The sequence below is a fragment of the Erythranthe guttata genome, chromosome 6 (assembly GCF_056151865.1).
Source record: "Erythranthe guttata isolate IM_541 chromosome 6, IM_541, whole genome shotgun sequence".
Classification (NCBI taxonomy): domain Eukaryota; kingdom Viridiplantae; phylum Streptophyta; class Magnoliopsida; order Lamiales; family Phrymaceae; genus Erythranthe; species Erythranthe guttata.
In genome coordinates, this window is record NC_142538.1 from 15,538,211 (window position 1) to 15,557,584 (window position 19,374).

Below are 19,374 nucleotides of genomic sequence, written 5' to 3' on the forward strand. Positions count from 1 at the left end.
TCCTATCTTATGTCGATCCCCTTATGGGGTTATTTTTCATGGAATTTTTTTGATTACTTGGAAGATTTTCCAAAAATGACGATTTAATTCATACAAAAGTGACAATTCCTTATGCTACTTTTGATGGCAAAAGTTACCCTCGGGAATCCTTTCACCCGTAATCTTTAATTTTCTTAAATAACACCTTCACATTATTTTAGCATTACCATTATCATGTGAGAGTAAAATTTGTCTTCAAAAAGTAATACAAAGAAAATGCCACTTCAGTAGAAGTAAGATCGGCATTTTTCAGGAAATATTCCCTCGAATCAAAAAAATTCAGTGAAAAATAACACCATAGGGGGATCTCGGTGTAAGACGAAAACAAACGTTAGGGGAATTTTGGTAATCACGGATAGATGTGGTGATTTTTGTAATTTAGCCTAAGTTCAGGGGTTTTTTGTAACAACAAAATATTTAAACACAGTTGGTAAAGGTAAAAAGTCAACCCTCAAAGATGTGGAAGTAATTTACCTCGTACAAGGAGATAAATAAAATCTTACAGAAATAATAATAATCAGTCTTAATTTTCTGGTAATAATAAAAAAAAAAAGGAAAAATGGAAGTTGGGAAAGGTGTAGAGAGATGGGTTGTCGACATTTCAAAGTGGAGACCTTCAACTGAAGATTTCTCTCTCATCATCTCTCTTCTTCCCCACTGCGACCACTCCTCCATCACCAGGTCACTTCATCTTGTTTTCTCATCTCAATTTTACCAGATTTTTTTTTTTATTTCTTCTTTTTTTTAAGTGAGAAATCAAGAAACAGTTGACCTCCCTCAACTATGAATCTTCTTACAAGTTCACCCTTGCGGTGTCAAATTTAGTTGAATCTTCTAAATTATGTGGAATATTCTCCAGTTGGCATCTGTTTCACCCCATTCGAGCTCCACATTTCATAGATGTGTCTTTTGACTTGTAAATATGTGCATCAGAAAATGCATTTTTGCACAAAACGAATAGAAATTAGAGAACATTTCACGAAATTTAGAAGATTATGTTGAGTTTAACACCCTAAGGGTTGACGTGTAAGAGAACTTATAGTTGAGGGGATGGTTGTAACTACCTAAACATGAGGGGGGTTTTCGTAATTTGATCTTACCTCAGGGGGTGACCGTAATTTACCCAATAAAAAATTCAGTTTCTATGTTGTTGTCAAATGTGTGAAAAGCTCATTTCTTTTGTGAATAAAATGTGATGATTAATTTGAGTTGCATTTGATTGATTTTAGGTTTGTGAAATTGGAGGATAGAAAACGGGCACTTGTGAGCCGATTGCTTCAGTATGTCCTGGTGAATCGAGTATTGGGAATCCCGTTCGACGACATCGTTATCCGACGAACCCCCGAGGGGAAACCCTTTTTGGTATATATCTACATTTTTTCATAAATTATTTTCCTCCTTTACTAGAACAACAACATAGTCAATCCGGATCGATAACCAGAAATCGTAAAAAAAAAAAAACGAAAAAAAAAAAAATTCACTCTCACAATACGAAAATGTCGTGTTCTTGTCTGCATTATTTATTTATTTTCTGCTGTTATCTGATAATTATGTTGTCTCATGCTCTAGGTATGCGATAAATCGAAGATGGAATTTCCGAATTTTAATTTTAATGTGTCGCATCAGGGTGATTATGTTGCAATAGCGTCTGAGCCTATATGCATTGTGGGATTGGATATCGTTTCTCATTCGGCACCTATAAATGAAACAGCTCAACAATTTGTACAGAGTTTCTCGACTTATTTCTCAAGATTAGAATGGTATCATATATCGAACGCCGCCTCTTCTGATGAAATGCTGAAAACATTTTACAGGTTCGTTTATCTTTTTTCCTCGGCGCATAACATCTTAATTATTAATATATATATATATATATATATATATATATATATATATATATATATATATATATATATATATATATATATATATATATATATATATATATATATATATATATATATATATATATATATATATATATATATATATGCATGACAATAATACTAATAACTCGGACTTTTTTATTTTTTAGTAATCTTGTTTTGATGATCAAAAGCTTCATATACTTGAAGCTTTTCTTCGAGTTTATTACGATAATCGCCATTTACGCAGATATTGGTGCCTGAAGGAAGCTTTTGTGAAGGCCGTGGGGAGCGGTGTCGGTTACAAGTTGGACGATGTTGAATTTCGTCACACAAATTGGGATAATATATCTGTCAAAGTTGCCGGACAAGAGTTTAAAGATTGGAAATTTTGGCTTATGGAACTCGGAAATAATCATTCGGTTAGTCCCAACATATCCCCATATAAAACTATGTTACGTTCTTGTTTTTTTATTCACCATTTGTAACTATTTTGGTCAATTAGCATAATTTCTTGAAGATCGAACGTGGTTGACCTTTTTGGTTCAGATATCAATTGCTAGAGGTCACCCGAGGAGTGCAATCGCTAGTTACAGGACAACATTAAAACAGACGGAGTTTGAAGAAAACGAGTACAATATAGGCCTCAATCTCCCAAACCCGAGTTTTACTTTACTAAGAGTCGAAGATCTTGTTCGATTGCGTCATTTTACTGACGACAGAAGATCCATTGACATATTACCGACAGCACCTCACGTTTCTGAAGAATAAGGATCTATTTCGTTTAGCTGTAAGATTTTGGAGTAAACAAAGTTGATATCGAATTGTTTCTTTAAACGGGCATTTTCTGTTCAATTCGAAACAGTAAACAAATAACAACTAAACATAACCCTACACTGAAAGGAAACATTTAAATTAATGCTCGCGAACGCAAACTTAGACTCTGACTTCCTACTAGCAAACCCAGTATTGAAATACAATTAATTTCATGTTGATATATATTTAAAATAATAAAAAGCGATAAAAGTTATTACCTTGGGCATGTGATCACGTCTTTAACTCGAAAAGACGTACTCCAGGCAACGCTCAAATGCCTTTTCAAGACATCTGAAATAACAGCTGCAAAATAGAAATAGGCAGAACGCATTGTCGATCGAACATAATGCGAAAAAAAATACAAGGATTTATGTTGCCACTAAAAAAACTTTTCATACTTCTTACACGGAAAACATCGTTCGAAATAAATCAACTACAAGGATTTCCACAACACCTTTGCGGAAAAGTTTACAAGAATTTTTTTGTATAATTACAATTTGCCATTTGGCGAAGACATATCTTAAACACAGCACAACAACAGCCAATCCCCCACCACTCGGAAAAAGTATCGTTTCTTCTGTAGCTAAATTAATTATTTTCGACAAGCTGTACAACAAGGCGGACATTATTTATCAGAACATATTCAGTTCCGCCAGGTCATCCATAGGTATCTCAAGCCCAGCAGAATCGTGGTCTTGTAACCCATCCAAATCCAACCAAGAATTAAGATCCTGTGTCCCACCTATTTCAGTATCTACAACAAGTTCCTCTATACCCTCAATGCCGTTTAGCGGCAAGTTATCGAACTCCATAATCGATTCCTTCGTTTCCTTGGATGGAACTGGAGGAACATTGTTATTATTACAAGACATAAATCTAACATCCTTTTTCCTAGTATCTTTATTATTAGTATTTTCCAATTCAATAGTGCTGTTGTCTGTGAATTTGTTGACCAACCCGTTTGCTGATGTGGAAAGCTGTGCTGTTCTCTGCTTTGGCTTCGATTTTGCCTTTCGCTCGCCTTTAGCGCCGCCCATTAACGGGCGTCCTGTCTTAACGACCATATTTCTTGTCGAATCCCTTTCACTTCTCTTTCCCTTTGTACCGTCCAAAATGCCGAGAGCGGACGAAGCTCTAAATACAGCACCACCTACATCGTCGAGCAATAGCTCCTTGCGCTTTGCTCGATTCGATATTGGCCCATTCCTAGCAAAATCCTGATCAAATGCATCTGCTTGAACATACAAATGAAATTTGTCATGTTATTTAAAATAGAGGTAAGAGTTTTTGTCACACTATAACTGTTAAGATCACTCATTGACATAACTACGACCTGCATTGAATGCGTTTACAAGATTCGAGTGCTTACCATTAGCGACTGCCACAGTGGCACCGGTAAGCGGCTTAGTTTCGTCAAAGCGAGGAGGAGAGGCGAAAATGATATCTCTGAGTGCAGGCTCGGAAAAGCAACTTGCTCCTGAATCTTCAAATTTATGACATCTAGAAAGCGTCCTCTTCGCAAAAGACAAAGCAACTTGTTTCGACACCTTGGCAACCCCATGCTTAGAAGCGAAGCTTCCTCTAGTTGCCTGTCGATAATAATAGGAAACATCATCACTACTGAAATCTGAAGGTAGCTTTGAAATTTAATATACAAAGAAAATGCCAGTGCAGCAATTCTAACCGACAAGACTTTAAGAAAGTTGGAAAGTTGAATGATTCAGAGTAATTCATACTAACCAAAAATTTCTTGTACGCCAACTCAACAAGTTTGTCCATCGCAACCTGTTCAGTGTCCCTGAGAAGCCAATAAAAATTGTATCCGTCATTTACATGATTCAAATGATTTTCTTGCAATTAGTCAGAAATCATTTAAATACTGATGAAAAATGTAAAAGAAAAAAAAAAAACAACACATATTTTACCTTCTTACGATTTCCTTGCCTTCTTGAATATCCTTGTCTATTTTATTCAAAGAAGACTTCTTCTTCTCAATCTGGAGGTCAAGCATGAGACACAAGATCAAGTATAATTAAAAATCTTAAAAAAAAATTAGTATTACGACATAACATAATCAGTCAGACTTTAAGAAACAAAAGAAGCATAAAAACGGAGTCGTGTATAAAGAAAAGAGAACGAGAGGAAGAAATCAGAATGGTGTGCAAGATCACCTGTTCCTGAAGTTCTCTCTCTAGCTGAACAATTTCATCGTTAATGAGTTCATCTTCTTTATCATCCAAAGCAGGCTGTCAAAAGTCAACCAATAAGAAAGGCAACGTACTTACATAAGCAGTCCAAGATGATCCCAGAGGTAATCCGGCAATAAATTACGCACACATGTATAAGTAGCCACTCTTTTGAAATGTGCAACTCACTAAGAAAATAATTAATCAAGCAAGTAGGAACAGGACAATGGAAACTTATGCTCTATTTTAAACTCATGTCTCAAGAAATAGTTTGAATCTTACCACAGCTTCCACAAATAGTCCGATGCTCTGTAATTCTAACACGAGCTTTTCTTCCACACGCATCTGTTCATACTGGCAGTCGATGGGAGAAATGCCACAATTATTTGTCTGTAGACTTTGGACGACATAATCACATCTTGAAAGTCTAACCAACACTTCAACCTCAGAGTGCACATATCCCCCGTCTATTTGCATCCGATCGTCATTAAATAAATAATCCTGGGCGCTAGGGTACCTATCAAAGTCTCCATTTCCATTACAAGAAACAATTATGTCTGCATTGCAATTTCTCTGAGTCTGAAAGCCAAGTATTGGCTCACGGAGGTATGAATCATTAACCAAACTTCTCGGTCTCCCACACCCAGTTTCTTCAAATTCTTCAGTTTCTTCTTCTAAAATAAGAGCTGATAGTACCCTTTGATAAAGCGGAGTAACTTTGTCATATATCTTCTCTGCTTCTGGAGAATCTTGAATTTGTTCAACATAATCCATTCTATCTGAAGAATTTTTAAACCCAGTTACGTTATTCATCTGTCTATATCTTCCAAAAGATGTAGGGTCAGATGCTGCAATTTCTTCATGGCCATATTCATCCTGATAAGAAACGAGCATGCTTTGAATAAGAAAAAACGATTCAGAAATGGGATATAATGCAAAGTGCAAACAAATTGTTCCTGATATATTTCAAAGAAAAGTAAGTGCTGGACAAGTGGTCCATGTGTTATCTTCCTTCGTACAAAGGCTCCCTTGGATTTTCTAATTAGAACATATAATTATAATGGGAAAAGGTCGGACACAGGCAAAAAACGATGTGAAGTGGCAGTTACAAACCAGCTTCACTCGCAAGTTATTGCCATCGCTGGAGTTCTGATAAGTACTTGGGCATTCTTCAGACAATTTTAGCTGATTAAAAAAAACGAAAACAGAAAAACAAATTATTAGGAATCAGCTGGCCACAAATGCCGTATGATTTGCCAAAACAAATTAACTTAATCACCTGTTCTGATAAGTATGATTTATCGTCAGAGCCAATAGAAGCGAACAAGGAATCAACTGATTTCCAGAATGCACTCGTACATGCAGTAGCTGCAACAAGTAAAGATAGGAGTAAATTTATTCACCCAGCATACTTGAGAAAGGTCATACATAGGACAAAAAGGAAATCGACACTAAATGCATACTACTAGAATTCCAAGCGAGATTAGCCGCCACTAAGAGCTCTTCATGGTCATCCTCTGATTCCCCTGAAAACGTAATCGTTCGTTAGCATATACTTTTATAACAAAGAAATTCAGGAAACATAAACTGATTTCATCTTCCCATTTGTTTCTTCTGTCAAGGGTTTTGTGAAGAACCATTATTGTCCAAGGAAACAGGTATGTTCACATAAGTCCAAACTAAGCAGCAAATCAAGTCTTTCGTAAATTATATTGGTTGTATTATCTCAATAACCAAAGAAGTTGAGTAGTAGTTCGAGACTAATCCTACCCTAGAGCTATGATAGTCCACTTAAACATAATACATCGGGACTGGTTCACAAATCCATAAATTCAGAAATCAAAGACATTAATAAGCATTAGTGGGAGGCCTGCACTAAAAGCAGCGTGCTGAATAACAAAGACTGACTGACAAGTTTCACCCACTATCAAATTGAAGTGAATTAAAGAGGAAATGGACAAAACTACATCCAAAAGAATAATATAGAGATGCATTATGTCAAGGTTTACCGCTACAATCAGGGGAACCCCCGTTAGTCATGTGACCAAGACGCGAAAAACCTTTGCGATCTGACAGCTTCTTCAAAGGACGACCTGACCTGCTGTAACAGCAAGACAACAATTCTTTCATGGGTAAGAGGAAAAAAGTCCATTACAAGAAACATAATTAATATAAACTGAAAAGAAAAACAACCGAGCACCTTCCATTCTTGTCAGAACCAGATCTTGCATTTCTTGGAGGCTTGATCGGACCCGAATTATCCAACTTCTCTCCATTCGGCGAAATGCTAGACCTAGAAAATGGCGAGACCCTTCCACTACGCCCTTGTCTCCTCACACCGTCACCGATTTCTTCTTTGAGCATAACTTTATTCTTTTTTGTCGGAATTGCAGAAGAAGCATTCTGACCAGTACTTGCATCCCTTTCCTCCACATCTTCACTTCCTAAACCCTTCTCTCTTATTCTGATATCACCGGCACCAGATTCTTCACTTTCAGAGAATCTAGCGGGTGAAGAAACATTAATTTCGGTTTTTACATTAGAATTTTGGTTTCCATTAGCTGAACTCTTGACCGAAAAAGAAGAAGCACGGGGACCAAAATCTGAAGGCGAACATCCTTCAGGTTGAAGCTGTGTATCATCAAGGTTCGATACAGGGATAAGATTCGTCCTTCTTGTTCGAGACATTTTCTGTGGCCTTTGACCACCCCATTGAGTTATAGGTGGAGATGATGCTCCGGCGGGCGCCGGACGCTTCCGATTGGTGGGCCCACCATTTGTAGGGGTTCTGTTTACAGACTGGGGCTGTTCCCAGCTCTCCAAAGTTCCAGAAACACGAAGGGTGTTAGATGGTGAATTAGCTGTAACTATAGAGCCGCTTCGGGGTGCCCTTGAAGCCTTCCCTTTTAATATTTGACTAGGACATACGGCATTGTTGTCCTCACGATTATTTATCCTAAAAGAAGAATCCAGCACAGGCGTCGTCAGCAAATCCAGTTTAAGTTCAAAAAAAGAAAAAAAAAAAGAGTGGTGACTTTTGGAATCATACACAAATTGATAGACATGTACCTAACATTTAATTTGCCTAAGATTTTCTCCTTAATTGGTCCAGCAGAAAGATCCCTTGAGAGCGTAGATTTTTCTTGTTCATTTTTTAAGGTTGTACGAGCATTAGAACCAGCAGGAGATGATGTAGCATCTAATTTGTTACTGCCACCAGAAGCTCCTGATCTGTGAAACATGTTTTCAAAATAAAAGACTCGTTATATACAAATCATCCTCAATTCAAAAGATTTCATTGAAAATATAGTTATGCCTCAAGTCAGGGATACTGATTTGGCTGGATGAAACAATGATCGATTCAATAAATCATAGAATATTTATCTTTTTCCATCTTTGCAGGTGTCAGAAGAGATAGAAACAATAAATAACATTATCAATTACACAAATAGACGAAGCTGCTTCCCTTCATAAAGATTGGAAAAAAATCTTGTGAAATTCAGTCAACAAATTCTTAATCTAGTGATGTGAAAATCGTCTTGAGAAGGAACTTTGAGCATCTAATGTCTCTAAATCATGAAGTTATGAATTTGTTTCCAATAAAATCAAACATAACAGTATCATTTCTCATTAGAATATCCAAAAAACAAAAAAAATTATTAACTCAAACAAACTCGAGAGTTCAGTTTCTTCAAGAGCAGGTAAAACATCCAAAAAAACTAAGAGAAACAGACAACAAAATTAAAATTTAATTCCAGTGATAAAAACAATATGCAAAGAGTACACCATATACGGACAAAAAAAAAAAAAAAAAAAAAAAAGCAAGCAGCAAAATTGCAAAGAACATAAAAGTTTTTGGTTGTATGACAGTAGCTGACCTGAAACTAAGGTTGGAATCACTAGACTGCAGGCTTGATTCATTAGTCAGCTTATTATGCATGGTTCTTTTCAGTTCCCCGTCGTTGTCAACAGATCTTGAAAAGACAGCACCAACTGAGCGTTTCCTTTTCATTTTCTTGTCCCAGCCTTCTCCGCCAGCTGGCAATCTCCTTATTTTTTCCTCAACAATATCAGAATCTGCACTGACATCTTTAAGCAGGTCTCGTTCTTTTGTCACCATTAAAGACTGCCTTAGCACTCCATTATTCCTGCACTCAGCCTGATAGGGAAAACAGTAATAACTTTTTAAAATTAATGAAAGGAAATAGAAAAAAATAACACAGTTTTTAATGCATAATAAATGACGAAACTGGAGTAATAAAAATTAGGCAACTACAAATCACAAGATTGTTCAATGAGAACTAACGTTTACTTTTTACTAAGCTAGTAAAACTAAAAAAGTGCTATGAACTTTAAAGCAGCAAATGTCGTGCCAAGTATTCAGAGTCAGATTTCAAAACAATTCATTTGATGCTGATCTTTTATTTTTTTGTAGAGGAGATGAGAACTTAAAAGCAGCAAATGTTGAAAGCACAAAAAATTAAAAAATTAAAACCATGCAGCTACAAACCCGAGTTTCTGCCACTGATGTCCGTAATCGCTTATTCACTCCACCATTCTTAGGCCGATCATCAAATTTCTGATTTCCAAATTCCGAAGGATTTCGATGCATCAGAGATCCACTCTTCAAGTTTGAACCACTGGATCGTTCATTTGTAAGAATCTCATTCCTTTGCTGCTGCTTCTTAGAGGAAACGGACTCAACAAATTTGTTCAGCTTACTTAAATGGTCATCCAACTTTTTTGCTCTACCACTGGCAACAAAAACAAAAGAATATATAACTACAGAATACACAGAAGAGGATAATTACTAAAGCTCATAATATCATGAGTGCACAATTTTCAATTAAGCGCAAATGTTTCAAATTACTAAAAACGGGATAGTCGACCACAACATATAAAAGCACATTTTTTTTACCTGGCTTTAACACAAGTATCAGCGACACTTGCTCTTAATCGCTTCAATTCCTCCACAGCCACTGGAGATGTATTCTTCAGATGAGTAGCACTAAAAGAATTTTCTTCTGAACCGCTCCCAACAGAAAATCCCAGAAGCCTCTTTAATTCATTGGACCGCGGATGCTTCAGATCACATAAAGCAACTGGATCCAACATCAGGCATTGTGTTAATGCAGTCACATCGCCTGAAGAGGAAGCACTCCCCCTAGAATTTGCCTTTCCCGAAGTAAAGTTCTTGCTATCGGTACTCTCTCTGAAACTCGTAGACCTATCCAATGTGGCAGCAGAGTACCCCCTTTGCCCATTTTGGCTGTTCCCTGCAAAACCGGAGTCGGGGCTAGCTGATGTCATCTCATATCTCGCATTTCCAGCCATTATTACGGTGAAGACGACCTCATATCCGTAGAAATGTTTCCCCTAAATAAATCTACCAGCTACTTAAGCAGCTACAAACCACCAAAACCTAAGAAAAACAAGTCACCAAGATCGTCAGCAAAAATCAAACAATAGTACTTCTTAGAAATTAAGATGATTTCTGAGCTCCGATGGGGAAATAAACTACTAGTCTAACACATCTTACCAATCAAGACGATTTTCGGAGATCCTACCGGGAGTTAACTATAATAGCAAATATGCGATAACTAGTGTATTCCACCTGAAAAAAGATTTACAGCTAAAAAACTCAGATAGGAACAGATTTCTAAACACTGGCACGACCAAAAACAACAATTCTATAACGAGCAGCGCAAATTAATTTTTTTTTTTACCACAAGAACAATATGAAAATCCATCAATTCACTCCACATCACCAAAAAAAATATGCAACCTTCATAAATTCTCTTTTGGTGGTAAAAAAATAAAATTCGAACTTAAATTCAACGAAAAATATTATTTTTAAATTAAAGACAATTATCAAGCGCATTAGTAGCCATTGATACGTCGTCTTACGTCCAAGCAAAACAGGAACATAAAAATTAAACAGTGAATTAACTAAATTCAGCAAACAGAAATTAAAAAAAAAAAGGTCAAATCAAAGAGAAAACTGACACATAGCACGCAACAAAACATTTCGAGATTCCATTGAGACGATCAAACCGCTTAATTGAGCGAGGAGCAAAGATTAGGGTTTATTCACAATTCCATGACTTCGTCCAAATTCGACAAAATTACGCAACCTCCAGCACAATTCAATCAAAGGAGCATGAGTAGAGGCCAGAAGCTAACCTGCATTCGCTGATCCAGAGGGATCAAGAGAGAGAAACAGTGGCGAAAAGGAAGAAAAAAGTAGAGAGAGAAAGCAGAGAGAGAAAACACGAGTGTAAGGAAACTGTGTGTGCAGCTCGTTTTGTTATTCTCTTGTTATTTCGTCACTAAATATTTTTCGGCGTATATATAGTAACAACTAAGAAGGGGGCCCACTTGCTACATTTTAGGGGAAAGAATAGAATGGGATTGGGTGCAGGTACAAGTACAAGAGCCCTAGAATTTAGTGTTCTTGCTAGTGAATCTAATTTTAGTGAGTTTTTTTATTTTATTTTAATTTTTTTTTTGACAAAAAATAATTATTTTTTGGGGGAATTTGTTGTTAAGACAAATGTGGTAGTTATGAGGACTTTGTGTTGAGGTTTGAGTTTGACCAATGGATTCTTGCACATTTGATGTTTATAAAAGATGTCATGGATTTTAGATCCTTTTGGCTTGGTGTTTGGTTTAAAAGGGAATGTTCACTAGTTTGTTTAGATATGGGTATAAAATGGGATTTGACTTTTACACGGGTTAACAAATGTCGACTCAATACGTGTATTTTGATCTACGGTCGACGGATGTCGACTCAAAATGTACTTTATTTAAAGCTGTCGGTAACGTTAAAAATTGTATTTATTGAACTTATGTCGTTTTACTGTAAAAGTATTACGTCGTATGCATTGTTATGGAAGTTCGTGACACTAATCACCATAAAGGATTCTTTTTGAATTTATGAATAGTGAAGTTATATTTTATATGTGTTTTTAGAATTAAATACATTTTAATTCGCTATAAAAGGGTTAAATGCAAATTACACTTTTGTACTATCATCAGTGTCGCCTATACCCCATGTACTATAAAATGCGACAAAATAGCCTTGGCCGTTAAACTATGTTAAAGAATCCATCCATTTTCAAAGTTAACCGACTATTGCACTAGATATTGGACAATTTCAGACAAAAATACTATCATGGTTATATATAAAAAGTGTGCCTCTTTCTTTCTCTCTTGCACTCAATTTACTCTCAATTTTTTTTTCATGTTTATTCCCTAATTTTATTTTCCACAATCTAAAAATTTCACCCAAATTTTTTGAAAAAAGAAATTCTAATCTGGAAATTATTTTTATAATTTTTCCTTTTTAAATTTATGTAAATTTGCATTTATGTTCCCACCCTAAAAATATCACCCAAAATTTATGAGTTTCTTTTATTTTGGATAAGATTTTTAAATTCTTATCCAAAAAAAAATTGTAATTAGAAATTACATTTATACTTAATATTATTAAAATTTTAATTATAAGTAGCATATTTTAAAATTTCAATTATTTTCCAGCCCCAAAAATATTTAATTAATTTTTTTTCGGTTTGGGATTTTCTTAATATATATATATATATATATATATATATATATATATATATATATATATATATATATATATATTTGTGGTTGGTTCTTGAGGAGTTTCAATTGTGGGGATTTGTTTTTATGGTGTCAGAGAGTTTTTAATTTTAAAAAATAATTTATTTAGTTAATTTCTTCTTTTTCTATTATTAATTTTTTAAATTACTTTCCAACCCCAAAAAAAATTAAATTTAAATTTTGGCCCATAATAGTGTTTTACGTCACTTGCTAACGGTCATGTGACGGCAGGGACCGATAGCGTTTAAAATTGTTCCTTGGTGGTGAACTTTGTTTACATTGAAACAACAGTGATCGAAAGTGTAATCTGGCCAAATATGCATGACCAAAAGTGTAATTCTCCCGATAATTTCTATTTATATTTTAAGTTATCACTACATCAAAAGAAAACTTAAATTTCATTATTATGGGTTTAAAAAAACCTATACTTAATTTGATTACTAAATTTTTAATAATTTTTCAATGTAATTGTTTACTAATTTTTTAATAATATTTAATTTCTAAACAATCAAATGAAAAAGAAAATATATATACATATAAATACATTTTGAGGGACAATTTCGTCATTTCACGTAGCAGCCACAAATCCAGTGAGTGGGCCACACAAAAGTCAACCAGGGGGTTTTGACTAAATTTCTGAGGGTTGATTTTGCAAGTTTATTTATCATATGGGGTTTTTGTACTATTTAATTAGACAAGTGTATTTTTTGCAGTTTACTCTATAAGTTTTATTAGCATGTCAGAGCCATTTAACAACTTAACAACCTGTATCTAAACAACTTTGATTAGGAGCTCCTAAACAAATTAATGTTTTTCCATAAACCAAATTAATAACCTCAAACAAGCAGGGTACAAAATGTTCCCCATTTTTAAAATCAAAGGGATTATTAGAATGATCATTAATTTGCCCCTAGTTTTTTCTCTCGAAAACATCATGTTTCCGTTCGTCGGCACAATTCGCAAATCTGGAACTGAAACGAATATAGAAAATAATTAACGAGGGTGTTCTTTTGGCAAACCGGTGTGATGTTTTGTTTTTTGACTCATGTCCGAGTTTTATGTATCCTATTTTGAACCAAAATTTGTCGAAAACTTACTCCAAATTTTGTAACTACCCGTATACTAAAGTTGTAATTTTGATGCATTAACAGAATTGTGTTTTCTTTTGTTAAACAAAAAAAACATGCAATTTGATATGATGATGCGAAAAATCGGAAGCGGCGAATTTCGAAATTCATAAAATTAACTTCAAATATGGAATATATAGTAGAGACATGGTCCTTATGTATAGTTACATCAAATTAAAATCAATACAAAACTTGCAACTTCAACTAATTAAATTCTTCGCCGTGTTACATTCCTTTTTCCGTATCCATTCATCTTATGCTTAACGAACCATTTCGGCATCTCACGATACCGAAAAATAAAATAACCCATCGTAATTCCAATTACAACCCCACATCCATACCCCAAAAGAATAGCTTCCCAACTAAAACCGTCGAGAAAACCCGATTTGTCATCTTGGGGCAACATTGGGAGAAGATTTTGTACATTGTCGTGTAATTTGCACTTTTTCGTCAATGGGAATCCGCACAATTCGGAGTTTCCTATGTACGAGCTATTATCGAACGTAGGAAACTGGCCGGTACTAGATTGAGGTATCTTTCCGACAAGGTTATTGAATGAAACATTTAATTTAGTAAGAAACGTCAGCTTTGTCAGTTGCAACGGAATTTCCCCGACCAACTGGTTCGAAGACAGGTCCAACGATTCGAGCGCACGAATGTTTCCGAGAGACGAAGGTATGTGTCCCGTGAAGCTATTACGAGCCAAATTCACGATATTTAAATATAGTCTCAAATTTCCTAAACAATGTGGGATTTGCCCTTCCAAGTTGTTATGTGATAGATGGAGATATTTAAGGGTTTTTAAGTTGCAAATGGATGATGGAATCTCTCCTCTTAATTTGTTGGAATGGAGTATTACGGATGATGCGTTTAATAGATTTCCGATTGTGGAAGTTATTATACCCGAAAGTTTGTTGTTCGAAAGATCGACTACTCCGATATTTGCTCGAAATGACTCCCAAGGAATGTTACCTGAAAGATGTATATATATATATATATATATATAGATATATCAAAATTGTGAAGTTAATACTCGTTATTGTTGAAAACAAAGTGCAGAATACAACCGTATACCCTAGCAGAGCTAGGAATTGAAGTCCGTGGACAGTGGCGAAGCCAGGAATTCATCACTAAGAGGGTCGAATATACAACAATTTTAAATAAAAAACAATGTAAATAAATTAATGACAACAATGATTGTTTCAAGAGTGGCGAACGTAAGATATTGTTACATGATGATATTAAACATTCAGGGGTTCGGGGCAACGCCCTTGGAAAAAAGACTAGGATTTTTTTTCTTCTTTTTGACAAAACTAGAAGATGGGAAAATACAAACGAAGGACATTTTTTTGCATTAATTTGGGTTTTGGGTGAACTAAATAATAACAATTAGGTGGACTTAATAAATATATAGGTGTAATATAGTGGGAAAAAAATTCAACTGAGGGTGGGTTTGATTCCATCATTCACCAAGGGTGGACTCGCCCCTCGTTCAATTCATAACTTCTTACTGTTTGTTAGACTCGTTTATTATTTTACTTTGTTTTCTTCAAATAAAAATACTTAATTTTTATTTTTTATATAAAATTAATTGTTAAAAATTATAGAAGCACAATACAGACCCAATAAATCATATATACATATATAGTAATAAGAAAATATAAAATTTGAGGGGGGTGGGGGTTATGGCCCCCCGGCCCTACACTAGCTTCCCACACTGTCCGTGGGGTCGAATGCATTAAAATATTTTTTGGGAGGCGGCTGATAATGCTATCACACACGAGAATTTATAAATTTCTATATAAAATAATAGTGATTATAGAAATGTTGGGGGGCCATTGCCCCCGACACTATATTCTGGCTCCACCACTGACTACTCACTAAACGAACTACTTACTAAACGAACTACTTAACAATTCTAATTCCAAATATGGCCTGTATATAAGTTACGTTGTGCTTCGGATAAATGAAATGTTCAAGAAGTTCGAAGCATACCGGTTAAAGAATTGGAGTTTAGGTCTAACGTGTGAAGCGATGTCAAGCTCCGGATTTGAGTTGGCAATGGTCCAATAAGCTTGTTGGATGATAGCCACAACACTTGAAGTTTAGAACAAGCTTCCAAATTGGATGGTATTTTTCCATCGAACATGTTGTCGTGCAAATAAAGCAAAACCCGACTATATTTGCACAAGTTGACCGGCAAATTTCCCGATAAATTGTTGATTGATAAATCGATATTTTTCAAGGAAGATATGTTGAAAATGGTTGGAGGTATTGGCCCTGTCAACTTGTTAGATCTCAACCCCAAAGATCGTAAGTTGTTAAGGTTACCGATCTCTTCCGGAATTGTACCTGAAACATTACAAGATCATGAAAAATAATTCAATTAATATCTAATGTGTGAATTAATGTTACATCTCAGGAAAAAACAAAATTAATTTAAATTTATTTATAAATAAAAAATTGGCCGAAATTGAGATCTCTGGAATACTTCCAATGTCGATTTTTTCTTGTTTTGAAAAAAAAAGAAATTCGAGATTGGAATGAATTTTTCAATTTTTGAAATTAATGGAATCAAATTTCATTTTTCAGTAAGAAAAAAAATTAGAAATTTCCGAAGGTGTATTTTGTTATTCGATTTGTCTGATTTCCACCCATAGTTTTTGAAAAACAAATAGGAGAGGTATTTTAAAATGATAAACTCATAAACAAACACAAAGTTATGTATTCTCAAACGATAACAAAATTTGGAATATAAGCAAAATAACTAGCAAGCACTACGTGCACGTGATTACGTATGATTTTACTTAATATATAACTTATTATTAATTAATAAAAATTACATACAACAGAACCTCGATAAAATTAATAACCTCGTTTAATTAATATTCTTTCTCGGTCCCAACCTGAGCTAGAACAAGAAAATAAAAAAAACCCACAATAATTAGATGAACTTACCAGTTAAGTTGTTCCAACAAAGATATAACTGCCGAAGCCGCGTCATATTGCCAATCTGTCTCGGCACATTTCCGACAAAATTGTTCTTATGCAACGAGATGAATTCAAGCCGCGAACATCGGTCCAAACTCGAAGGTATTTCGCCGTTAAAGTTGTTGAAAGATAGACGAAGTACTCTGAGGCTTCCGCGAATATTATAGTGGCCGCTGCACATGTCGTCTGGTAAACTTCCGGACAAGCTATTGTACATGACGGAAATATCTTGCAATCTCGACATGTTGAAAAGGGATAAAGGAATATGACCGTGGAATGAGTTGTATCTCATGTTCAGTTTCACTAGGGACGAAAGATTTCCGATTTCGGGTGGGATTGTGCCTACAAGACCCATATCGGAAATATCCAATCCGGTCACTCTATTGTGGCGAAGATCGCAAGTGACTCCAATCCAACTGCAGACAGAGGTTTTAGTGGTCCAATTATTCGTAAGACTATTGTAAGGATCTGAAGTGATGTGGGATTTCAATGCAAGAAGTGAAGATTGATCAATATTGCTGGTTTTTGATATGGCTAAGGTCATAAGACAATGAAACAACAAGAGCACTTCAACAAGGAAAAATTTGGAATTAAATCTCTCCATATATATATAGTTAGGGATGAAAATTCTAAACTAATATATATTTGTTTTGACAAGCAAGAACTGATGAAGCGCTCTCTCTCTCTCTATATATATAAATAAAATGTAGGGTAAATTACACTCACACCCCTAATGTATGCTTAAATAACTTTAAGGTTCATGTGGTATCGATAATTACACTCACCCCTGAAACATAGTTATAAACTCTAATGGGATAATGCATTGGATACGCTATTCCGATATAGTTTTCTAACGGACTTTTACTTTTAGCTACTGGTGGAGACAACATAGAGTTAGGGGGTGACATGGCTCCCCCAACATTTCTTAAATCACCCATAGCTCTTTGTTGTCTCCAACACTTCGTGAAACTAATAATCCTTTAGAACTCTATCGGAATAACGTATCCAATGCATTATCCCATTAGAGTTTCTAATTATGTTTCAGATGGTGAGTATAATTATCGATACCACATGGACCTTAAAGTTATTTAACCATATCTTATGGGTGTAGGTGTAATTTACCCTAAAATGTATAATATGCTAGTATGATTGATTTCAGAATAAAAAGAAACTAAATTGTTCACATGAGTAAAAGTCAATATATGACAAAATACCAAACAAACGTAAGTACTTTCTTGTGGTGCAGGGAACTCACTAGATTCGATCCTAGGTCTATTCGCGTGTGTAGGGACTACACCTGATTATTTACATTGAGGGTGTTAGAATCCTATGGATTCTAATTGTACGAGAATTAATAAAACTTGTGCCACAAGTTTTCATATACCATGAGCTAAAGAAGGGAAGAGTCCTTGTAACTTTTAATTCTTTTAATTTGTCATTAATTGATTTATAATAGGAATTATTCTTCTAAAGAGTTTCCTTGTTTTGAAAATATTATTTCCTACGTAATTAAGAGTTTCCTAACCCTAATGGACTCTTTTTTCCTTGTAGGATTCTTATAACATGTAGAAGCATAAATACAGCAATACGGCGCCTCAGATCTCACGTCTTCTTTGAGAGAAAAATTTACGCAGAATATTTTCTTTACTCTCGTTTTTATTGGCGTCGTTTTTGGAGAGAAGCCGATCTCCCTTTTCTTGGTTGCTGTAGCACGCCTTTTGTTGGAGAAGAAAAATTATATTTTTCCGCTCTTATATTTGCTACTCCTGGAGCGTCTTGTTAATCGAGAGAAGATTTCAGAGAAATATTTTTTTTCTCTCTCGTTTTTATTGCTCCATCGTGATACGTGATTTTCATAGAAAATATACCGGCTTCAAGGCTTTGTGGTGAAGACACAGATTCAAGGAGAATCACAAGTTTGCTTCTTCTATACAAAAAGAAGATCGGTTCTTCGGGAGAGGGGCTTAAACAGATCTCGGGAGGAGATCGATCCGCCGACTGAGGGATTCAGCGTTGAAGGGAGTTCAACCGTGCGGAGCAAGGGACGTGCTGCAATTGAAGATTTATAATTCAGCGTAGTATACAAGAACGGCGTCAACAAAGAGGGAGTCTTTGTATTTTGATTAAGTCCTATTATTGTATTCGTAAAACTAAAAATTAGTAAATTTTATTTGCAGGTCCCCGTGGATGTAGGGTACAGTTGTATCCGAACCACATTAAATTTGTGTCTCGTTTATTTCTGTTTTTACAAACTGTTTCACGAACTGTTGCAACTCTTCACGCAACAGTAACGAAAAACTGAATCTGACACAAATAATTTATATCTGCACGAAATAAATTCTATCAATTGGCATCAAGAGCCTGTCACTAGATACACTTAGTGAGATTTTGGGATTTAATTTTTTAATTTGTTTTGTGCAGATATGTTTCATCGTGAAGGAGCGTCTACAGTACGACCACCTCTCTTGGATGGATCAAATTACTCTTACTGGAAATCGAAGATGAAGATGTTCATCAAGTCCGTTGATGAACGAGCTTGGCGTGCTATCGTGACTGGTTGGACCCCACCCATGGCTAAAGGAACGGATGGTATGCAAACGGTAAAACCAGAAGAAGCATGGACTAATGAAGAGATATCACTTGCCAATTACAACTCAAGGGCGATAAACTCAATTTTCAGTGGCGTTGGTGACAATCAGTTCAAACTGATAGCATCATGTGAAT

The 19,374-nt window shown here is 35.2% G+C and overlaps 3 protein-coding genes across 12 annotated transcripts; 1 reads left to right on the forward strand and 2 right to left on the reverse strand.

Annotated features, from left to right (window-relative positions):
• Nucleotides 1–553: 553 nt before the first annotated feature.
• On the forward strand, nt 554–2,741 carry LOC105958288 (uncharacterized). 2 transcript variants are annotated; one of them, XM_012982294.2, is made up of 5 exons: nt 554–720; nt 1,269–1,401; nt 1,609–1,853; nt 2,155–2,326; nt 2,454–2,741. In XM_012982294.2, exons 1-5 carry the CDS (start codon nt 599–601, stop codon nt 2,673–2,675), a joined length of 894 nt encoding a protein of 297 aa, XP_012837748.2. In that variant the 5' UTR covers nt 554–598; the 3' UTR covers nt 2,676–2,741. The 2 variants fall into 2 exon arrangements, with proteins under 2 accessions (XP_012837748.2, XP_088676067.1); XM_088819941.1 differs by having other exon boundaries at nt 558–720; nt 2,410–2,543.
• Nucleotides 2,742–3,087: 346 nt separating this feature from the next.
• LOC105958287 (uncharacterized) lies at nt 3,088–11,346 on the reverse strand. 9 transcript variants are annotated; one of them, XM_012982293.2, is made up of 17 exons: nt 11,090–11,346; nt 10,446–10,520; nt 9,825–10,328; nt 9,417–9,660; nt 8,785–9,065; nt 7,976–8,137; nt 7,107–7,862; nt 6,916–7,004; nt 6,370–6,432; nt 6,186–6,274; nt 6,020–6,091; nt 5,189–5,782; nt 4,892–4,966; nt 4,646–4,716; nt 4,461–4,518; nt 4,090–4,309; nt 3,088–3,951 (listed from the first exon to the last, which is right to left on the reverse strand). In XM_012982293.2, exons 3-17 carry the CDS (start codon nt 10,238–10,240, stop codon nt 3,353–3,355), a joined length of 3,789 nt encoding a protein of 1,262 aa, XP_012837747.2. In that variant the 5' UTR covers nt 10,241–10,328; nt 10,446–10,520; nt 11,090–11,346; the 3' UTR covers nt 3,088–3,352. The 9 variants fall into 9 exon arrangements, with proteins under 9 accessions (XP_012837747.2, XP_012837746.2, XP_088676064.1 ...); XM_012982292.2 differs by having other exon boundaries at nt 6,916–7,007; nt 11,090–11,323; XM_088819938.1 differs by having other exon boundaries at nt 3,088–3,954; nt 11,090–11,231.
• A 2,463-nt stretch (nt 11,347–13,809) lies between these two features.
• LOC105958258 (uncharacterized) lies at nt 13,810–17,321 on the reverse strand. The gene is made up of 3 exons (XM_088819080.1): nt 16,618–17,321; nt 15,655–16,011; nt 13,810–14,631 (listed from the first exon to the last, which is right to left on the reverse strand). Exons 1-3 carry the CDS (start codon nt 17,252–17,254, stop codon nt 13,868–13,870), a joined length of 1,758 nt encoding a protein of 585 aa, XP_088675206.1. The 5' UTR covers nt 17,255–17,321; the 3' UTR covers nt 13,810–13,867.
• Between the last annotated feature and the right edge of the window lie 2,053 nt (nt 17,322–19,374).

Coding starts and splice junctions, on each gene's coding strand:
- LOC105958287 (XM_088819934.1), bottom strand. CDS start 10,240: ATGGCTGGAAATGCGAGATATGAGATGACATCAGCTAGCCCCGACTCC. Junction 4,519..4,645: donor GGCAAGGAAATCGTAAGAAG/GTAAAATATGTG, acceptor TTGGCTTCTCAG/GGACACTGAACAGGTTGCGA. Junction 4,310..4,460: donor TGGCGTACAAGAAATTTTTG/GTTAGTATGAAT, acceptor TATTATCGACAG/GCAACTAGAGGAAGCTTCGC.
- LOC105958258 (XM_088819080.1), bottom strand. CDS start 17,254: ATGGAGAGATTTAATTCCAAATTTTTCCTTGTTGAAGTGCTCTTGTTG. Junction 16,012..16,617: donor TTGTTGGAACAACTTAACTG/GTAAGTTCATCT, acceptor GTAATGTTTCAG/GTACAATTCCGGAAGAGATC. Junction 14,632..15,654: donor AAACTCCAATTCTTTAACCG/GTATGCTTCGAA, acceptor TACATCTTTCAG/GTAACATTCCTTGGGAGTCA.
- LOC105958288 (XM_012982294.2), top strand. CDS start 599: ATGGAAGTTGGGAAAGGTGTAGAGAGATGGGTTGTCGACATTTCAAAG. Junction 721..1,268: donor GACCACTCCTCCATCACCAG/GTCACTTCATCT, acceptor GATTGATTTTAG/GTTTGTGAAATTGGAGGATA. Junction 2,327..2,453: donor AACTCGGAAATAATCATTCG/GTTAGTCCCAAC, acceptor TTTTTGGTTCAG/ATATCAATTGCTAGAGGTCA.